A 20,392-nucleotide genomic window follows, 5' to 3' on the forward strand; every position below is an offset into this window, starting at 1 on the left:
TTAAAATGTCATAGTAGAAAATTAACAGCACCATCACACAATGTTTATCCCTACCAGAACTCAAAATAGCTCTGCCAAAGATACGGTTCATGATGGAACTGCAGGAAGTGCAGATTTCCAAACATCAACATTTCCAGAGAAATTTCGTATGAAAGTTAAATTATATTAAAAAAGCAATAACCATTTGCACTGCGCGAGTCCAAGTATTGATTATGCTACCAACAGTCTGCAGTTTCTATAATTTAGAAATTGTATCGCATGTTTGCATTCATCAACTGTTTGAAACAGAAGAGTGATGATTAACGAATTACCTGTTTCAGTTTTACTGGAGAAACCTGCTGCCTGTTTGATGGCTGCCGCAGTTAACGCCAACCCTCGGCTCCTCCGCAGCCCGTGCTGCAGCACAGCCTCAAACTGAGCGCACAAACAAGTGACTCTGCAACACAGTTTTTAAAGAAATCATGTGAAAAGAGCAATCAACTATGTTTCCACAGAGCAGGTTTATTCCAAATCTCTGAATAGAAAATGTAAAGGTCAAGCATTATCATACGTGTAGTGAAAGAGCCCTTGTGTGCGTTCATCTCGTTATGTGCCACGGTCTGACCCGCTCAGCCCCACAGCCTCACCATGACTGGCCACAGCTGGGACACAGTCACCTTCAGGACAGCTGGCCATCAGCTGGAGAAATCACCCTCACCTGCTCTTGTGGTCCTCAGTCATGTCAGTTCAGCTGCAGATCACCTACTTTTCATGGATGTAATTACACTTTCTTAAATATACTTTGTACTACCACATGCAATAAATGGTTTTCTGAAATCATGCCACAACTTCCTATACAATTAATAGACAATTTTCTTAATTCGTACACTATAATTCAAGCCTAGGAAAACAATTAAACATACATTTTAATGCCCTTCAGAAATCCTAGGCACAGGAAAATAAGAAAGATGTGGGGTTTTTAGGAGATATGTTGAATCTTCAGGTTTTGATGTTGTTCTTTACAATACTATTTATAAATTTCTTTTTTTTTTCTTTTTTAAACATAATCCAGTAAATAAAACAATTTCCATACAAATAGAAACACTGGAAAACCAGCAAAGTTTTAAAATTCAGTCTGCCAAAGGGATATTATTGTAACCTACAGGGAACAGTAAGGCTTAAGATAAAACAGACATGAATGCCATCTGTTGTTCAAAATCTCATTTCCTCTAAATTCTAGTTTTGGCATTAAATAAACAACACTTTAGCTTTGAGCAAGTTGTCACCTGGCTGCCAAAGCCGATTACTAAAAGGAAGGACAGATACTTTAACTAAGCTCAAGCAAATAAAAAACCCAGTTGAAGGAATGGCCCAGGACTCTGCCCAGGCATTCCAGAAGTACCGAGTACAGTGGAGAGTTCTGTTCAGGGTCCCAAAATAGCACAAGAGGAGCACTGGCAGAAAAACAGGTATATTTAATAGAATTGCCCTGGACAGAAGATAGTTTAACACGTCATGCTTTCCAGTACATCTATGTTAGGAAAACTTTGTTAGGAAGCCTTTACTAATAAAGCACAATAGAATTCAAACAATACTCAAGATGACTATGGAGCAGTTGTGATTAATTTTTACCAGACTGCTGCTGTTAAAATGGAAATTTCAGCAGACACATGAACCCCCCAGGAAAACAAAACAAAACAAAACAAAATCTACTTGACCTTTTCAATTCAGAAAAAGCGGAACAGAAACCAGGTGCTGTGAAACAGCTCGTGTTGTTAAAAATCCACACACACTGAGAATCACAGCAAGAAAACTGTGCAGCGTTTTACAGGAAAATTTAGCCAGTAAGTAAAACAAAATTTTAAACCAATCAGGTGTTCTACAATGCCCAATATACGTAGCGTATTTGCTAGATAGCGTTGTGAGGGTGTGTTAAAGAAATACAGAAAAGCACAGAGAAGTCTCGTGCACACAGACATCGTAGAACTCTGAACAATTATAATCTCAAAGACAAAACACTGGGAGAACGAAACTTGGAGAATCATGGATTTTACTAGATTTTTAGCTAAATTCTCAGACCATCCTCTTTTTCAAGATTATCTCACAATATTTAGCATAGTAACAACCTCAAATACCATGGCTTTTTTTAAAAAAAAAAAAAAAACAAACTATTAATGCAATTTCCACTTCCTTTTTAATCCTGAAACTGCCTAGCTACGATCCATTATTCACCATGTCTACTGAATTCTAAGGAAAATATTTATAAGTAAAATTTGGCCAGCATTATATCCTTGGAATCCTAACTCTGTTTATCAGAAGACAAATATTAAAGGGCATCATTCAGGTGATCAAGCAAACTGAGCAACAAAGCAGAAATTTTAGATCCAGAGAATTTGCTCTACATAGGAGGTACCTCCTTCTAGCTGAGTTTACACAATCTACTACAAAGGCAAATGTCATCAATACATTGTCTCACATAAGCTAAGCAGTAAAGATAAAATGGAGACAGGTTTGCCCTTTCAGCCCTTGTTGCTTCTTCCTCCTATTCTGCACCTCCCGTTGCTTCTAGCCGTGTCATCTTCCTCATCTTGCAGCAACTCCAGCATTCACCAGATATTTTATTGACTTAACTCATTAAAATGGCAGAAAGTTACCATTTTGCATTATTTCTTCTTTTATTAAATCAATTCAGAGGACTGGATGATGACCAGACAGTGCCTAAAGGGTGGTGGAAGGCAGCGGTGCTGCAGTCAGGGACCCTGAGGAGATACCGGAGCCCTCGCAGCCCTTCAGTACCAGGGAACGGTTACGCTGGCTTTCCAGACGGCGTGAACCCACATGCCCAAACACGTTCTTAAAGACCGAATTGGGAGGGGACTGGAGAGAATTTTGGCATCATACATAAATGGTCAAGAGATAATTAACTTCCTCCCAAAAGGCAGAGTCAAACATAAGAACATAAGTACATAAGAAACAGGACAACAGACAACTGCATTTGATCCTGGTGTTTTATTTATCCAAGATTCTTCAATAGGACAGATTCTGAGAAAGACACAATAGGTTACAAAAAGCACTGATGTCTGTCAACCAGTTCTCTTCTTAAAAGCCTTAGAAAGCAATGTGCCATATCCAAGAACAAATGCAACTAACAGGAACTAAATGATATTTTTAACTTACGTTAATAAAAAGGAATAGCTTCTTGTACAGAAAAAAGAAGAAAAACAGGTTTAAAACATGTCAGGAATAAGAAAAAATGAGAATAAAAATGTTCTTAATGCCTACGCGTTAAACACACTTGACAGAGGTGTATTAATAATAAATATGCATTCATTTGAAAAGAGGTTTTAGGGAAGACAAGTTCTCCCAATCTCATGGTCAGACCTCAGAATCCAATGCTTTGTCAGGAACTCTGCAGCCACTTAAACACCTGTAACTCCATACAGAACTTGTAACTCCTTGTTAAGTGTCAAATTTGTAATAAAATTCACAGTCCCATTTCAGTGTATGTGTAAACAAAATAAACTGGGTTTTTTCTAAGCATGTCAAGTATTTTGTGTTGTGTTTTATGTCATTATAATACATAATCCAAGCATGTGGAAAGTTTCTTAGACTATTTTACCTGCTATCAGAGTCTGAAGCAATTTCTTTTCTTCCTCCAAAGCGTATTTGACACTGTAATAAAAAGATTTAAAGAAATTTTTGTTACACTACCAAACTCAACATTCTGAAATATTTCCGTATAAGAAACAAAGTCATAAAAAAGGAAGCAGCACAAAACAAAGCATTGGCAAATATAGCCTGCAAACAAAGTGCTTTACAGGATCGGGTTCCACTAACGGGCTACTCTTGCCGTTCAAATACCTTCTTACTAGCCAGAACAACACACCTGCAGGTCCTTCAATAAACTTAGAATGGAGTAAAAATTACTACTTTTGAGTTTTAAATGTACACCCACAAAAGCAAACACTGCTCCTATTCAGTTCAGTGCTACAATTACAGAAGAATCACTCTTTACGAACCATATCAGTGGCTTACTTTTGAGGCATTCTTTTGCCTCCCAAGCTCTCCTAAATTGAATCCAGTCTATGAAATTCTACTTGCTGAACTTCATGTTGATTCAAAAGATACATACAGACATCAATAAATCCCATCTTGTATTTTAACCATTCACTAAAATCCAAGTGTAAAGAAAAAAGGCTGCTGCTGTAAAATGTTAACCAATTTAGCTTTTGCAGCACACTACATTTAGTTCAGCCATATAAGTATTACAAATATATGTATTAAGAGAATATACTTTTAAAATATATATTTATAATACGTATGAATATTCCAAATACAGTCTTGTCAAGAGCAAGAATTTTAAACAAATACTGCATAATAGCTAATTGCTCGCAGACACAAAACCTTAGCAGTACTGTGTGAAAGACAAGATTTCTTCTGTGTCTGGTAAAGAGGAGAAAAAAGGGCAAAAAGGGCTCCTGCTGGTACTGACAACAAAGAGAAAGTATTCTGTGGAAATATGCATTGAATTTCTCACCTGTTTAACTGCATCCAGTAGCCGTTCTAGAAGAAACTGTCTTTTAGTGTCATTGTTCTGTGAACCTGAAATTCAACAAAATTATATCATTTTAAAATACAGAGGTTTTAAAGAAAAATACATTTGACACAACACCAGGGCCCTTCCCATGCCAGTTATCCCATTAACTTTATTAACGTATATTCTCTAAGTAAAATGATGCAATATAAGTCTGTGTTTTGAGGTTTCAAGTATCATTTCTCTAATATGCAGAAATACTGATTGAAATATCATCTAGGGTCTTACTTTAGTAAGATTTTTGTTTCATGATATAAAGTATATCGCAGCAATACCAGACATAGTATAATTGTGCATAATCAACGCAGCTTCACCTAGTTTCTCAGCACAACTACCCATGGGGCCATATTGCAATCACGGAATTGACCTAGTTTAAGATTTTTTTTTTAATTTGCATTTTTCTGTTGGTGGTTGCATTAGATGTATGATGGGGCTCGCACTGCAAACCCATAAATGTTCACACTGGAAAAACTACCAGGGTAAAATATCATCATCGCACAAGAGAAGAATGGAAAATGAGAAGGAGCCGGCAGGAATATCTTCTGACTGTCAAACAGCCTTACTGCAGAAAGAGTTCTAAGCCAGGTGAACTGAGGGGAACTGTTACAATAAATTGCAGCATAGTTCTTCCTGATTAACAGCTATAAAATCTAGTTTGTTACTATACAAGCAACTACGCAAGACCACCTTTAGTTTCTCAATCATTTAAACAACAAATACCATAATGCTTTGACTGTCAGAAGCATTAATATGTGCAAAATGTATTGTTTAATTAACCTACACCACCTCTATCATTTCTTTATTCTTTATTTCTCAGTCAAAATACCCTTCAGAAACCTCAGTGGCTTCTCTGGAATTAAATTCATTCTTTTCTTCTTTTCATCTCAAAGAACAAACAACTATATAAGTGTAAATTGAAAGCCAATTATCGAAACTCTGCATGAACAAGTTCCTCCAGATACTGAAAATCAAAAACCACACGATAAGCTCTCTAGTAAATAGGGATGACATCAAAGGTCTGTGTCTCTTCCCCCTGCTGTCCCACACTGCGAGATCCCAAACCTAGAATCTCCTGTCTTCATCATCCAAGTAGTTTGCTCCTAAACCTGCAGGAGGGGACAGAGTTTGTCCTGCCAAAATTATTCTGACTTTGTTTCATCTTAAATATGGGATCAGGAGAAGTAAAAAGCCACAATAAGTCTATGATAGACAACGCCAGAATAAAGAAAACAACAGGAAAAATGTGCCAGTGTAGATGCTGGCTAAGTAAGCTTCACAATGCTTATTTAGCTGATTACAGTGGATTTTCAAGAAGTTCTACTTCCGAATTTGAACTCTGGCTCAAACTGTGCAGACACATGATGTCCAAGGTCTGGTTCTGTCAGGCAAATACTCTGACACGTGAATACTTGGGTGAAGATGCAAACTATGTTCAATGATAATAAAGGACTCCAGAAACAAACCCCACACCAAGAAGGTTTCCACTTCCAAACAACTAGGCCAGTTATGCCACTGTGAAGATAAGGTTAAATTCATATGATCTCTACTACTCCACTTTGTGCTCCTTCAGAGATTAGAAGTTTATTACATTATATTCACTGTTCTTACCATGCATGCATTGCCAAAAAAAAAAAAAAGGAGAGACATGCCAATGCATCTAAATGCCTTATAATAAATAACATAACTGTAACATATGGAAAGCAATTAAATCCCAACTTTTAGTACAACCCTTCATGCACAGTAACCTCGAATATACACAAACCTGCAGATTTTCTGTACTGCCTCAAAACTAATTATTTCTACGGTCTTATGCTATCCACATACCTGCGAGAATAGGCATAATGCAACACTTCTCTTTATATGAATGGTTTGAGACTACTTCAGAACAAATGCATGTAATTAATAATTTTGGAACCTGAAAAACATCTATCAAATGAAAACACTAAGTATGTGAGTCAAATTTGTCTTCCAAATACAATACATGTTAGTTTTTAACTTCACATCTCTTTGGCATCTTTGCATCTATTTGTTAAAACAGAAGTGATCTGCAACCAGATACCAGACTGTGAATAATATAAAAAAAAGCATAAATATAAAAAACCTACAGATGATCACTGTGCTAACTGACATTCTAAAATACTAAAGTGTGTAATAACAAACAGCCTTACATTTACATAGACTGAGTGCACTGAGTGCAGTGTGAAGAGCGAGGGCTGGCTGAGGCTTCTGCTCAACGCCTGTCTTCAGAATTCACCTGGTGCTGTGCATAGCATAGAAGCGTTGCAGGTAGGAGAAAAAGAATATTGACAAAGTCTAACACTTTTAAAAACTGAAGGACCAAGCTGTGTGCTTTTTCAAGCAGTGGATATATTTTTCTTTGTTATAAGCCGAGAAAATGTAGTGCTATTTAGCAATGTTTTTGTTTCAAGAAGATGGAAGGTAAAAATAAATCTCTACCAACTCTATTTCAGATTTTGCTCTTTTACAGTCTTTACTTTCTAAACTAAGTCTTAACCCAAACGTATTTTCAGACAAGAGCACCACTTAAGTGTCATCAACTCCAGCTGATTTAAGGACTAGCAGTGTACTACAGACTGACCAAAACACCCTTCTACTGACTCAGAATAGTGGTAAAAACTACAGTAATACACAGACAAACGCAAAGCATCGAATGCATCAAAACAGCATTACTCAGGAAAAAGAAGCTATATTTAGAATATTACAAGAAAAAAGGAAGTTTACGCGAGTCTAAAAATAATGGTGAAAACATAAGGTTGCAAAACTAAGAAACTTAGAGACATCAACACCTACTGGGTCAAAAAGGGTTAAAAACAGGCTCAGGTACCGCACCTGCCTCTGGGACCCTTGGCATATTTTGCTGTTCACAGTCACGCTTTCCTGGTTTTAAAACAAACTGCTCTCCATACCCTGACAGTAATATCCACACCTACCGCAGGAGAAAACCGACTATGCAAGTAAGGGAAAGCAGGGTTTTCAACCCATTCTTTACAGATCCAGCTCTCTTCAGCACCACATGTAGAATATAGGTTAAAACAAACAAACAAATAAATCTCAGATTGCTCTTACATACTTTTTGAAGTCTTGTGTGCAACATTTCAGACAAATTCCTTTTGCTTGCTCTAGTACGGGTTCTGAGGATACAAGCTTAAGATAAAACAAACACAGACCCAATTTAAATACTACCTTGTACCACACTACAATAATTCTACTGCCTCATCCTCAATTAGACACATTTTCATGTTTTTTTAAACTGTCACTAAACAAGTGACACCTCTAACTCGTTACAAGTACATAAATCCAGAATCCTTTGAAGTTCAGCCTATTCAACACTGTTCAATAAAATATGAGTATGTAATCAGTAAGTAGCATTAGTAATATTAAAGTAATGCTCCTTAGCCATCATTCTAGTTATTATTTTCTCTCCTCATAAACCTGTATATCTTCATTGTTAAAAAAAAAAAAAAAAATTAAAGGTATTAAAAATAACTACATGATGACATGTTATACTCTAAGAGGTGCCACCTTGGCTTTTGAGTCACGCAATTCCAACAGAGCTCCCAAAGATGATTCTCCTGGGAAGACTTAGGCTCAGATTTGCATTAATTTGTACAAAGCCGGTCCCGGCCTGAACTCGTCATTGAAGGGCTAAGGTTTTCCATATGAAAATGCTGACTCTTCAAAACTTCGGCATTAGGATTTAGTCTATATCATGTTAAAATTTGAAATGTGAGAAACACCATTTTCCCATGGTTTGAAAGATTTGGTTGTGACTTGCATTTTTCACAATGCTAATTAACAGTTTTCCCCACAATAATATTTTTTTTTCCCCTCAGCTCTTCTTCAATAAATATATTTTGTTTTATTCTTACCACAAAGGTGAGAACAAAACAGAGAAAGATACAACTGAAGTGTTTTAATTTTCATTTTTTGTTTCATTTTCGGCAATGACTGCTATCCATAAATTGTGTACCATTTAGTTACTCCCGTTAACTCTTCAATTTTTTTCTTACTACCTTCGGCAAGAGATCTCACCATGTATTAAATCAGGGTGGGAGAAAAACATACCATCTAATTTTCAGGTGCAGTGTTGTCTGGAACTTCCATTACTGAAGCTGTATAAGCAGAACCATGAAAGCTTTTACTAAAGCACTTCACTTCTTAAAGAAAAACCCAAACAAACCCTTGCCAAGGTTTGCATGAAAAATCTATTAAAATTTCTTACTCCATCCTACAAAATCCCTCTCCGTGCCAGCCCTTTCAAGTGGCTTTGCTTCCTGCAGTGCTGAAGTTTATGGGTCTCAGTTCTCGCGCAAAGCTCTGAACGGCAGCTCAACGCCCAGGTCCGTACACGCCACTCGACCGCGTCCTCCCGGGCCGGGCAGCAGCGATGGCCGCACACCCTGCACGGGCCGCTGCTCCACCCGCCGCGCCGCTCACCGGCTGCACGGCAGCGAGCTCCTATCATTTTTGTGCTGTTATTTTCTCTTGGTCTGTTTCCTCGGGGCCATTCGCCGGCATTCCGCGGGGCCGCAGCCCCGCCCGAGCCGTGTGACCGTGTCACGGCCAAGGGCGGCCGGCACAGACCGAGACCGAGACCGAGGCGAACCGGGGCAGCCGGGAGCCCAGCCGGGAGCCCAGCCGCGGGGCAGCGCGCGGGGCGGGGCGGGGCCGGCGGAGCTCCGCCGCGCGCTGCGGGCGCAGGGCCCGAGTCCCCCGTGCCTCGGCACGGCCGCGGCCCGGCGGGGACAGGCGGGGGGACAAGGGGCCTCGGCCCGCGGGACAGGGCTACGCCGGACCAGCAGGAGCGAGCGGCGGGACCCCCGGGCGAGCTCTGCCCGCGCCCCAGCGCCCCGACGGCCCCAGCGAGCCCGCCACGGCGGCGGAGCGGCCCCGCTCGCCCCCCACTCACCACTCATGGTGGCCGCGGGGCCCGCGCCCTCCGTCCGCCGGACCCGGTCCCTCCTCCCGCACAGCCCAAAGCTGGGCCGGCCGGCGCACACACTCCGCCCCGGAACCCCGCCCCGGCGCCCCGGAAGGTAAACAGGGCCCGGCGGGGCGGCCCAGACCCGGCCCGGCCCGCGGCTCCGCTCACGGGCTCCTGCGGCGCGCGCCGCTCCCGGGGGCAGGCGCGAGGCCGATCGGCTCCGGCCCAGGGCGGCTCTGGCGCGCGCCTGCCCGCAGCGAACCTTCCGCGAGCACGCGGCCTTGGCGGGAACGCGCGATCCCTCCGCCTGCCCCGGGCAATGAGTCCGCGGGGAAGCCCCGGGCAAAGCGAGGAGGAGACACGCGTTCTGTGCTGGCACGCGGGCGGTGTCAGCTGGGAGCCGTGCGGGGTTCGTGTGTCACAAAAACCGGCACCGGAACTGTGAAACTCCGGTGCAAAACAAATGGCAAAGCCCTGAAGTAATGTTCTGAAGTGCGGCGGCGCCACTCGCCGTCCCAGCGGCGCCGGGCGTGTGCCGCCGCCTGCCCGCACCCTGCGGAGCGGCACGGCGCAGCCCGCTCTTTGAAAAGGAGTCCCTAGGAAAAGTAATTATAATAATTTCAATAGCTCAGTTGGTCTGTTTCAGAGTTTTTGGCTACGTGTGGCCAGACCCACACAGGTAACTCGTAACCAGCCCACACTTCGTGGTCAGCCTCCTGTTCACAGATTGTTCACAGATTTTGTGCAATAATTTACTACCCTTAAAACATTTTAATTCATTGTGTATGCAGAACCTGAAATAGAAAGTTAACTACAAATAAAAAGATTGTTGTTGCTTGTGTTGTTGTGGTTTCCAGGAATAAAATTGGCCTAATATGAGGAAAGTAACACTAATGCTTGGGAGGCAAGGTGACAAAAGGACATTCCTAATCTTACAAAGTAGCCTGGCATGACTCTGTCTAATCAGCAGTCCTTGTATGTATAACAAGGGTAAGTAAGAAAATAAGTAAAATAGAAAGAAATCTTCATAGAATACAGTCTGCAAAACACTTGGCACTTAAAGGCAAGTCTGCACCCCCAGGAAATGCCCTGGGACTGCGGATCCAGCCCCGGTGGGACCCAGCCACCCCATCGGACAGGGGACACTCCGCACCCACGTGTTCGTCATTACAACATTCCTGTGTCAAGCATCGTAGGGCCTATTTTAAATTACCCTTTAGAAGACTAGGGATGTAATGTGGGTCTTCATCTCTGCCTCTTGGGACATTCCTTGTGTACCATCAAGCAATTTTGGGCACAAAATCTGAGTTTAACATAAAATACATATTTGCAAACTTGTTTATTGATGGGTTTGTATATACCCAGCATAAGTAGATACAATCTCTAAAGGAAGAAACAGCCAGCCTACATGGGGACTTTCAGAAATTAAAAATGCCAATAACTGGTTTAGTACTTGACAATAATGTAGAAATACTTGACCAAAGAGATACTAGAATTAGAAATGCTATGGCAATATTAATGAAAGCTCAATGAAGATCTGTAAGGATGATGTACTAGCCATCTCCACTGACTGCAAGTATGAAGATTAATACTGGAATAACTCGTTACACAGTAAAGAGAGAAGATATTCTCTCATAGTCACCCAGCACCCAGAACATAGTTGCAATAATCAAAAGATTTTGTGGTAACTAGCACAGTGGCTCCTTCTTCTGTAGCCGGTAATGGAAATGAAGTTTCCCAGCCAGGCTGAGTCTTTACCACGCCACAGTCAGTGCAGGTGCATTCTTCCACCGAATACATCAGCGTTTCACTTGGAACTGGGTGTCTCGTTCCTTCTGCAGTCACGCTGCTTTCAGGATGAGCCTTCAGAATATTATTCAGCTCCACAGAAGAGTCTGTAAGCATTGAGAAGTTCGTTTAGTACATACATCATGCTATATCAGGCATACAGTTAATAAAGAGCCAGATTTCGTGATGTTCCAACAATGTACTAACCTTAGTGAAAGTTTTAAGATGTAGTTATATATTAAAGTCTTTTGTTCTATGACAATATGTGCCCTGTACTTCAGGATAAGCATTTAAGTAATTAACACATCTTTTATAATCAGTTATTTGTTGGCTGAACACTACACAAATATTAGTATTTGTAAAATGTAAAAAATAATTGTCACCTTCCCAAGGTATGCCACATACACTTCTCACAGGCTAGAATATTAAGTAAAATTATATCATATCTTATAAGATGGAAAGCTAATATTGAATGTGTATCCCCTACCTGAGTAGAACTTCTTTCGTGTTCTATGAGAACAGCATGAAACCCTTATAAATATCTTTTGCTATTGAGGGTTCATAAATGATTTCTCAAACCTCAGCAAGTAAGCCAGGTGGGAATATGCAACAAAACAATCCTGACCTGATCCAGAACCAACAAAGAGAAACTGCTGCTTTTACAAGTGATCATCTGGATATTTTATTCCCTAAAAACTTCATTGAGACTATTTGAGGAATACAAAAGAATCCACCGAAGACAGTTATCAGAATCTGGAATGTAAATTATATGCACAATTTATACATGGTACGAGTCGCTAAAATGTACAATGATCTAAACCTATTTGATAAAGAATCTTATTTATTCACCTGTGTTTTTCAGTTTTTCTTTTAGTTGCTTTAGGGGCTTCCATTTAAACAAGACCATTAAGGTGAACAGAGTGAGCATTAAAATTACTCCTAAGCCCAAACAAATCCAAAGAACTCCACTTGAATCAATACCTTAGGAAATGAAAGAGATGCATTAAATTAATTGTAAACAATAACCAATGAACAATAAACATGTCCAACATATAGAACTTCTATATCAAAGGAGCAAGTTCTATTTTTATTGAGTTACAGCTCAAGTAAAGCTTGAGAGTTTTAAAAATTTACTCTTCATACAGGACCCACTGCATATATCTTTAACATTTTTGAGCCCATTTACTATTCTGATAAACTCTTTGCAGGTTTTTGATTTCTTTAATTTTTCCTGTTTACAATTCTGTGTAAAATACAACATGAAAATGCCCAGAATAGCCACAAAGTTCTGCAGAAATATCACTTACTTGTATCACAGTAGTTTTCACAGGAAGGCGGCGGTGCGCTAGAGCATCGAAGATGACAGGGCTTACAAGAGAGCAGCAAATTATCAAAGTATTCATTTTTGGGGCAGTGTGCCATCAGGGTCAGTAATTATGCAACTGGAAAGCCACGGAAATTGTAAAAGAGTGAGGATCATCTACAAAGGGCTTTTCTGTTCTCAGTTTTGGCAGATCTAAAACCAGCTAGCAATAATAGTTTGACTTGCATCACAGCTGCACTAGGTACTATCATGTTAAATAAAAAGGATTTAGCTCTGAGGCCCCCAAGGAATTATTGCTCCTTTTTTGGCAGTTCACAATTGTAGAAAAACTGAACAGCTGCACCAAGATCATTTTCAATGTAAATAGTGTCTGAAACAGAAAATGGTTATTTATAGATGACATTTCTTGAACAGGTGCTAAACATTACGAACTGTAGAAATGCAAGGTCTCCAAACTGGAGTCCATTATAATTGTTCTTGTCTTTAGAATTTCGTGGGGTTTTTCACAGTGATAGGCCACAGTAATTATCTTTTCCTGTAATATGCAAACTATGCAATGATCACTTTTTGTTCTTTTTGCCCCAGTCCAAGAAGTGTAAGATGAGAAAAACAGAGGTGGGGGCACAGCAGCAACAAGATACAACCAGTGCGGCTTCTTCATTTTCCACTGACTCATTCTGCAGCTTCAGAGAACTTCCTTCGTACCTGTTTCCCTGGATGGACAATAATAGTTAGAACACATAGAAGATGAAATAATTACTTTTTGTAAATAAATGGCTTTCTGATTTTAAAAGAGATACTGTCAAAATGCAAGCTCAACAACTACTTCATAATTGTGTTGTACAAAATACATCTAAGACCTTCCGTTATAATGCCAAGGCAAAATCTAGAGATTCAGTCCAGGGACACTGCTCCTCAATTCCAAATTAGCCTCATTTACCTAGTCTGTCAGGCTTTGGTTGGCTTTTAGCTTGGTTCATTTTTTGGGTTTTAGCTGGTTTTTTTTGCTTATAACCATAGCTATATGAGAAATTTAATGAGATTACATTCTAATCATGAAAGAGCTATATGAATATTTTACAATTTTGATTCAAACCATTACCTGCATTTTTCCCCCTATTTTTCCACAATGCAGAACTGTCACTTTATTAAAACTGCAGTAGCCAGCATGGAAAAGTAGGTGGGCCACAGGTTTTATTCTTGTGGCAGAGGGTACACGGTACCTCCTTCCCAGCCAGGAGATGGGGCACCCCGAGCGTGCACAGATTTGTCTGTGCATATGCAGGGAGTGTAAATGCATTTGGTCTTGTCCGGGAAAAAAAAAAGCCTTAACAACAGACTGCCACAATGAATAAAATTTACAAAGCTTGATCGTTATCTTGACTTTTAAATCTATAATGTATAATGTATAATGTATAATAAATCTATAATGTATTAAATCTATAATGTATTTTAAATAGAAAGTTAACCAGTAATCTCTATCAAGTTGCAATACCAGCCTTTATCCAGTATCACTGCCACAGATAGATGAGAATTACAGGTTTATTTATAGTTAAATTTCTCCTTGACACAATTAGTTTAATTGCTTTCTTGACTACAGAAAAATATTGTATGAGGAATTATAATTTCATACCACATCACTGTGTGTGAGACTTACTTTCCCACGAACTGCACCATGTGGCATACACGAACTGTTTTGAGCGGAACAGCCCAACGAAGCAATCTGCATTCTCGTCTGGAGCAGATGGAACTGCTTCTTATGGCTTCTGCCCTTGTTTCTGCAGGCCAGCTGCACAGCTGGAGGCTTCCTGTCGTGGGCTTTTCTCCCTGTTTAAGATTAGTGGATAAACAGGAATTGGTAATACCTGATTTGGGCATGACAAAAGAAAATAGGGATACAGACAGCGGGTAATGCAAAAAATGTCACCAGGAAGCCAATGGTGGTGCTGAAGTCCTAAAACTGGTTCTAACTCCCTTCATACATTCATGCTCCAGGGGAAAAAAACCCAAGTTGTCACTAGAACATCATTCCTGTTTCTCATGAAGCACCAGGTGGTAGCTCATGCATAAAGCAACTTGAGTTTTTGCTTTTAAGATGGTGTTTAGCCTTTTTCAGTCATGGAGAGGACAATCACATTCTCAACTGTGGTCTGAAGTAGGCAGATTTTCCTGAAAGTATCTTCATGGTATCCACAGGTATGGCATGGTATCCACATTTTCCTGAAAGTATCTTCATGGTATCCACAGGACAGGCAAGCTCGGTCAAATGCTTTAATCTTTTATCAGTATAATTCCATTGCCTTCAGTGAAATGCTTTCCAATATTACTTAAATAGAATATTTTCCTACGCTGCAACTTCCCATTGTTCTTGCATTTTTATATCAATATCTATAGCTTGTAATATGAAATTTGAATATGTAGTATGAAAATTATTAAATTGCCAGCTCTCAAATTCCAAAACTTTCAAACTATATGACAGCTGCTGAATGCTTTGTGAAACATTTCCCTCTTATGTGCAATCAGACTCTCTCCAGGAGTAACTTGGAGGCGTAACACCCCATATCTTTTCCATGTGGCTCCTTGTAACAAGGAAGTCTCCATCTGCTTTGTAGCCACCCTCTAAATACTGGAACATGGTCGTGAGGTCTGCCCTCAGCCTTCTTTTCCCAAGGCTGAACAAGCCCTGTTCTCTCAGCTTTTCCTCACGTGGTGGCTTCCCAGTCCTTGGATCACCTTGGTGGCCCTTCTCTGGACCCTCTCCAGCTTGTCCACAGCTTTTTTGTAGAGCAGGGACCAAAACTGAGCACAGGATTCCAGGTGTGGCCTGACCAGCGCTGAGTAGAGCAGGATAATGACTTCTTTGTCTCTGCTGGTGACGCCCTTGCGATGCAGCCCAGCACCCCACTCCTGCTCTGTTGATTACTGTAATGTATCTTACAACAGACACGTACTTGATATGATATGGTACTCTTCATAAAAACTGTAAAGAATGGGGTTAAAGAGAGAAATGTGGATCTAAAAGCAACAAAAGAAATAATAAGACATGTCTAGAACGGCTAGACCCACTGCTTATAAAATTGCTTCTCTATGCCCACCAGTGCTGTACCCAAATAAGATTTCTAAATTCCATGGAAAATGGACTGAAGTCGTCGACACAACAACCATTTAAATTCAAACAGTAAAAGTACTTTCTCTGATGCACTTGATGCAGACATGATTTCATCCCTGAAACACAAATCTCGCTTCTGAAATGTGAAGTGACACCCTTAAAGAACCTTCTGGAAAGATGACCAGTTTTATAGCTCAGATTCTTTTGAGGTTCAAAAGAAAGTCTGAAATAAAATTTCAGGATTCTGCACTCTACTAAAGCAAAGAAAAACACATGATTGATAATTTACAAGTAAGATACATTCCAAAAGAGACTATTAATGCAAATATCAAAGATGTGATGAATGTTTTCTAGAAAACCAGATGGCTCTCAAAACACCACTCAATTTTCAAACAACTGTGTTAAATAACTCACATAAGTTTAAGGTAGCCTGGACTGGTCTGAATCCATTTAGGATGGCCCAATGAAACAAAGAGTTGTGAATTCACAATGTGGACCCTGTTTTCCTTTCCAGATCATAGTATCTTTCTGGATGATCTGAAAATAAAAAAAAGGAATACAATTTCAGTAGGGTGTAAGATACACATTCTATTTCTAAGTTTGAAACTCGTGATTAAATCAACATTGCTTTTCTCAAGCAGATTAAGAAGCTAATATTTGTGGAAAAGTAACTGAAGTCTAGATGCTGTCAGTTAAAAGAACCCAGAGCTGCTGCTCATACTGAGGGTGTCACGGGTAATCCAAAGCAGTTCAGAGGGGCAGCGGAAGCGAGCAGACAATGATCACTTTGTAGTTTTATGTCCACCAGGCAATGCACATTCTTCCCCTTGCCATAACCTTCTGCATACATTTTGACAGAGCAACACTGACAGTAGTTTGGAAGAAACCGCATGGACTAGATAATATTTTTTTTTTAAAAAGAGATTCTCAAGGCATACTGTAAACTCAGTGCTGTTATGTGGAACATTTTTAAGATGATCTGTTGATGTTACATAAGTACCTTCACCTTGAGGCAGAGATGCTTCCCAGTAGATGTAACCCAAATATAGGACTTTTGGGAAACGTATTAGAGAGAGGAGTGTAAGACTTGACACTACTTTGTGAGATAATTAACAATGAAGGGAACTACAGGATATAACTCCTACCATAGGTAGTGTTATTAGAGTCTTCACAACTACTTTACTTTTTGCCATTAAATTCTCTCCTCTGTTTTCCTAGTCCAGAAGAAGTGCATCTAGTTTTACTTATTGGCAATGGCTTTTCTTGTGTATGCAAAATAGCTGTGTCTCCAAACCAGCATGCTATCGTTGTACTTTAATGCAGCTGCTGTATGATATGCACAAGTGTTAATACTGTGATTCCTAAAATATTTTTGTCACTCAAATATAATGAGATATATTCTGAGTCAGACTATTTTGGCACAAAGAGAATTCATGTCTAATTAGTAAGACTGATCTGTAAGTCACCAAAGATGTGGCTAGATTTTATACAGATGATTAAATGTCTTGGTGTTAGTTGATTAAATGTTTTGGTGTTAGTGAAAGGGATAGTCCTGCTCTTCACTCTGCAGTGTTCTGAAGCACAAGGGCTCTGGGCCTTACCTGACCACATGGCAAGCAGCTTCAATTTGTTAATCCAGTGAGTTTATAGAGTTTTACTCTCTAGGACCTGGAAAAAGGCCAGAAACAGAACAAAAAGAAAGATAAACAGCTGATTAGCTACTGGGGATGTGAAACTAAGTCCACCACAGAAGTACAAATTTGGTGAACTAACACGACAATAACTTCATTTTAAAAGTCCTGTCAAACTCTAAGTACAGTAGAAATTAATTTGTGTCTAATTATTTGACATTGTGTGTATGAAGTCTTAAGATATTGTGGCAGATATGCTTACACTTTCTGGCAGAAAGCGTTTTCCTATGTGGCGACTTAGAGTTCAAATACCTTTATCATCAGACACAGAAGTAAATATAAAGAAGTCTCATGTTTTCAATCCAACTCTAGGAGACCTCCCGTTGAGTAAACAGCTAAATTCAGCTCATTTCATCAGCGCTCTGGAGAATACTGCTGTCTCTTATAGCGACAATTTTCCTCCTACAGTTGGACTACTATTTTCCAAAGCTTACAGCCTTTAAACTAATTTTTTTGATAGATGTGCCCCAAAACACAAATCCTTTATTATTAAGCAATGCACTTTTCACACATAGGAAAGTGGGGAGCAATGATCATAACAGGTCTCTAATGTGTCATCCATATAAACAACCACCATACCAGTCATAGTCTTTTCTCCTTGGCTATATATATTTCTGCTGATGTATGTAATGACAAAACAGAGGTGACAAATGGTAGAAAAACTATGAGGAATCATAGTTGTCATGGCTTGTTGCCTTTGTTTTCTGCACACCCTAACATTCAGAATTCCTGCTTCTCCAGGGGCTAACAACCAGCTTAGAGTTAGGAGATCTTGATCAGCAATAATTCCCAGGGACAGACCTTCCTACACGTCTAAACCACACGTTATTTCAAAATCTACGTCCTGTGGTTCACCTGCTGTTTTCACCAACTACATGAGATTCCTCAGAACTTCTGAAGTATCTATAGAGCAGTTTTGAAATTACATTTTGGGGGACCATTTCTTATCTACCCAGGCCTCTAAAAAGCACACTATACATATTTATTCTTAAAGTAGAAATTAATCCAACATAACTGTTTCTCAATTCAGTAAAACAACGTGGTGTTTGCTCTCAGAAACAAGTGTCAAACTGTGCCAGATAAAGCTGCCTCATTCAACAGAGGATTATTTGGTGCAGTGCACAAAAAATGTATTTGATAGTTGTTACTATGTAGATGGATGAGGGCACTTGCAAGAAAACAGATTTGGGGAAATGATATGCTACAGGAATAAGGAAGACATTTTCTATCTTAACAAGATTCTTGTGCAATCTTCATTTTTGAATAATTTTGACAGGATGAAGTTAATAGTAAAAAAAACACACCAAACCTTTAAGCACTTTGTTGGGAGAAGCGTACTATACCAACGGGCTTCAACATGAGAGATGTAATACCTGAAGTCAGAAGCTGTTTATAAAGTAAAATATGGGATCCAGCCAACCAATGAAACAAAACCCAGAAGCATTAAGAATAAATTTATTAAGTGGCATGAAAATAAGGATATTGTTACTTGGAAACTGTAGTTATGTTAATAATTTATCCACTGCCTTGTATAATACACATTAAATCCTCTAAGAAGCACACAGTTTTGTTTTGTGTAGGCTGTGTACACACACACACCAAAAAAAAAGTCTGAGATGACTGGATACTGATGGATCTCCTACAGTGGTATTTACCTTTAGGGAATAATAAATATACAGCTTATTTATCACTGAAGTTGTCTTTCAGCTTTTTTTCAGTTTGGGGATTACAGGGCTTGCATTGGCTTTCCACACAGTGACAGGTTGATACTAATAAATGCTTTCTCCTTGTCACTTGATGCTGCTCCAAAAGGATTAATTAGTAGAGCTGTACAAAATAAGAAAGGATTTATCAAATATAATAATTGGTCATTTAACTGTAAATCCACAAAGGCTTGCCAGGGAGGTATTTCTGCAGTTATATTACTGTAACTTAAATTCAAAAACACCCTAATATATCCTCTAAGAATAATATAATTTAGACAAGTTAAGCTGGCGTGCTGGAGTTGACATCATTATGGAGAGTAATGGGAAATAAAGTTAAGAGGAAAAGTGCCAGCTGTGGAAACAACAGAAAAAAGAAAAGGAAGAACAATTGTCAGATCTGCTTCTGGAAATGTTTCAGTCTGACTCAAGAGTGACACCCAGGGACAATTTAGAAAGACCAGTGTGAAATACACTTCTCTGCTCTCCTAATGTGATTATCGACCACTGGCAACTCCTCTCTGAACTTCAACTCCACATCCGCAAGCAGTAAAACTTATATTTGTTGTATAGAAGAATAACTTTAGCATACTGTTAATTCTACTAGGGTATCAAACTACCAGAGAGGATTCCAAGAAATCAAAGAGCTCAGAGCAGGACGCAGGATTTGGAGCTGCATCCCCAGCACTGAGCATCCAGCCAGAGCATTTCCTGCCAGCAACCCAAATTTCCCTGTTGGCTTCCTTCAACATCCAGAGAAGCCCAAGACTTCCATGAGTCCCTGTTGGTGCTCATTTTTAACATAGGTTAAATTGATATTACTTGTGTGACAGAAATCAGTCACCTGAAAAAGGTAAGGAGAATTTTATCTTTCACTATTTCATTGGGAAAAAAAGCTATTGTGAGTTTCAACACTGAAATAATGAAATGAAAACTCTGAACAGAAAGCCAAAGCAAGTAATACTATTATGTCAATTATCAAACATAAAGATTTAAATTCATCTCTCACAGAACAGGAGCTTAAGGTCTACTTAGCACACACAGCTTTAACAACAAAGTTTTGTTCTGACACAGCTCTGGGGTTTCTCTCTTCATGCTTGTGCCAGCTTTTTTTTGCCTGACTGTACTTCAGAAATTCTGCTGGCATAATTACACAGCACTTATCAAGAGAAAGAGGGTTTTCTGCTAGGACTATTACATTCCCTTCACAAACAACATTAGCGAGGCTGACAAAGGAATTTTTCTGGCTGTATAGTTGC

At 39.6% G+C, this 20,392-nt stretch overlaps 2 protein-coding genes across 6 annotated transcripts in view; both read right to left on the reverse strand.

Moving 5' to 3' along the window:
* The window catches only part of SNX29 (sorting nexin 29), a 126,246-nt gene extending 116,580 nt beyond the window's left edge, over nucleotides 1-9,666 (reverse strand). For all 5 annotated transcript variants that reach the window (XM_082064112.1, XM_082064115.1, XM_082064113.1 and 2 more), the window contains exons 1-4: nucleotides 9,504-9,666; nucleotides 4,517-4,581; nucleotides 3,599-3,651; nucleotides 312-436 (exon numbers count right to left, since the gene is read on the reverse strand). In XM_082064112.1, coding sequence (XP_081920238.1) covers nucleotides 312-436; nucleotides 3,599-3,651; nucleotides 4,517-4,581; nucleotides 9,504-9,510 — 250 coding nt within the window. In that variant the 5' untranslated portion in view covers nucleotides 9,511-9,666. The remainder of the gene's footprint in view (nucleotides 1-311; nucleotides 437-3,598; nucleotides 3,652-4,516; nucleotides 4,582-9,503) is intronic.
* Nucleotides 9,667-10,838: 1,172 nt separating this feature from the next.
* On the reverse strand, nucleotides 10,839-17,389 carry TNFRSF17 (TNF receptor superfamily member 17). Its single transcript, XM_082064617.1, has 7 exons — nucleotides 17,341-17,389; nucleotides 16,154-16,276; nucleotides 14,288-14,457; nucleotides 13,195-13,343; nucleotides 12,614-12,748; nucleotides 12,156-12,287; nucleotides 10,839-11,413 (listed from the first exon to the last, which is right to left on the reverse strand). The coding sequence occupies exons 5-7, from the start codon at nucleotides 12,726-12,728 to the stop codon at nucleotides 11,157-11,159; spliced, it is 504 nt and encodes a 167-aa protein (XP_081920743.1). The 5' UTR covers nucleotides 12,729-12,748; nucleotides 13,195-13,343; nucleotides 14,288-14,457; nucleotides 16,154-16,276; nucleotides 17,341-17,389; the 3' UTR covers nucleotides 10,839-11,156.
* Between the last annotated feature and the right edge of the window lie 3,003 nt (nucleotides 17,390-20,392).

The sequence above is a fragment of the Streptopelia decaocto genome, assembly GCF_964273445.1.
Source record: "Streptopelia decaocto genome assembly, chromosome: 13".
Taxonomy (NCBI): domain Eukaryota; kingdom Metazoa; phylum Chordata; class Aves; order Columbiformes; family Columbidae; genus Streptopelia; species Streptopelia decaocto.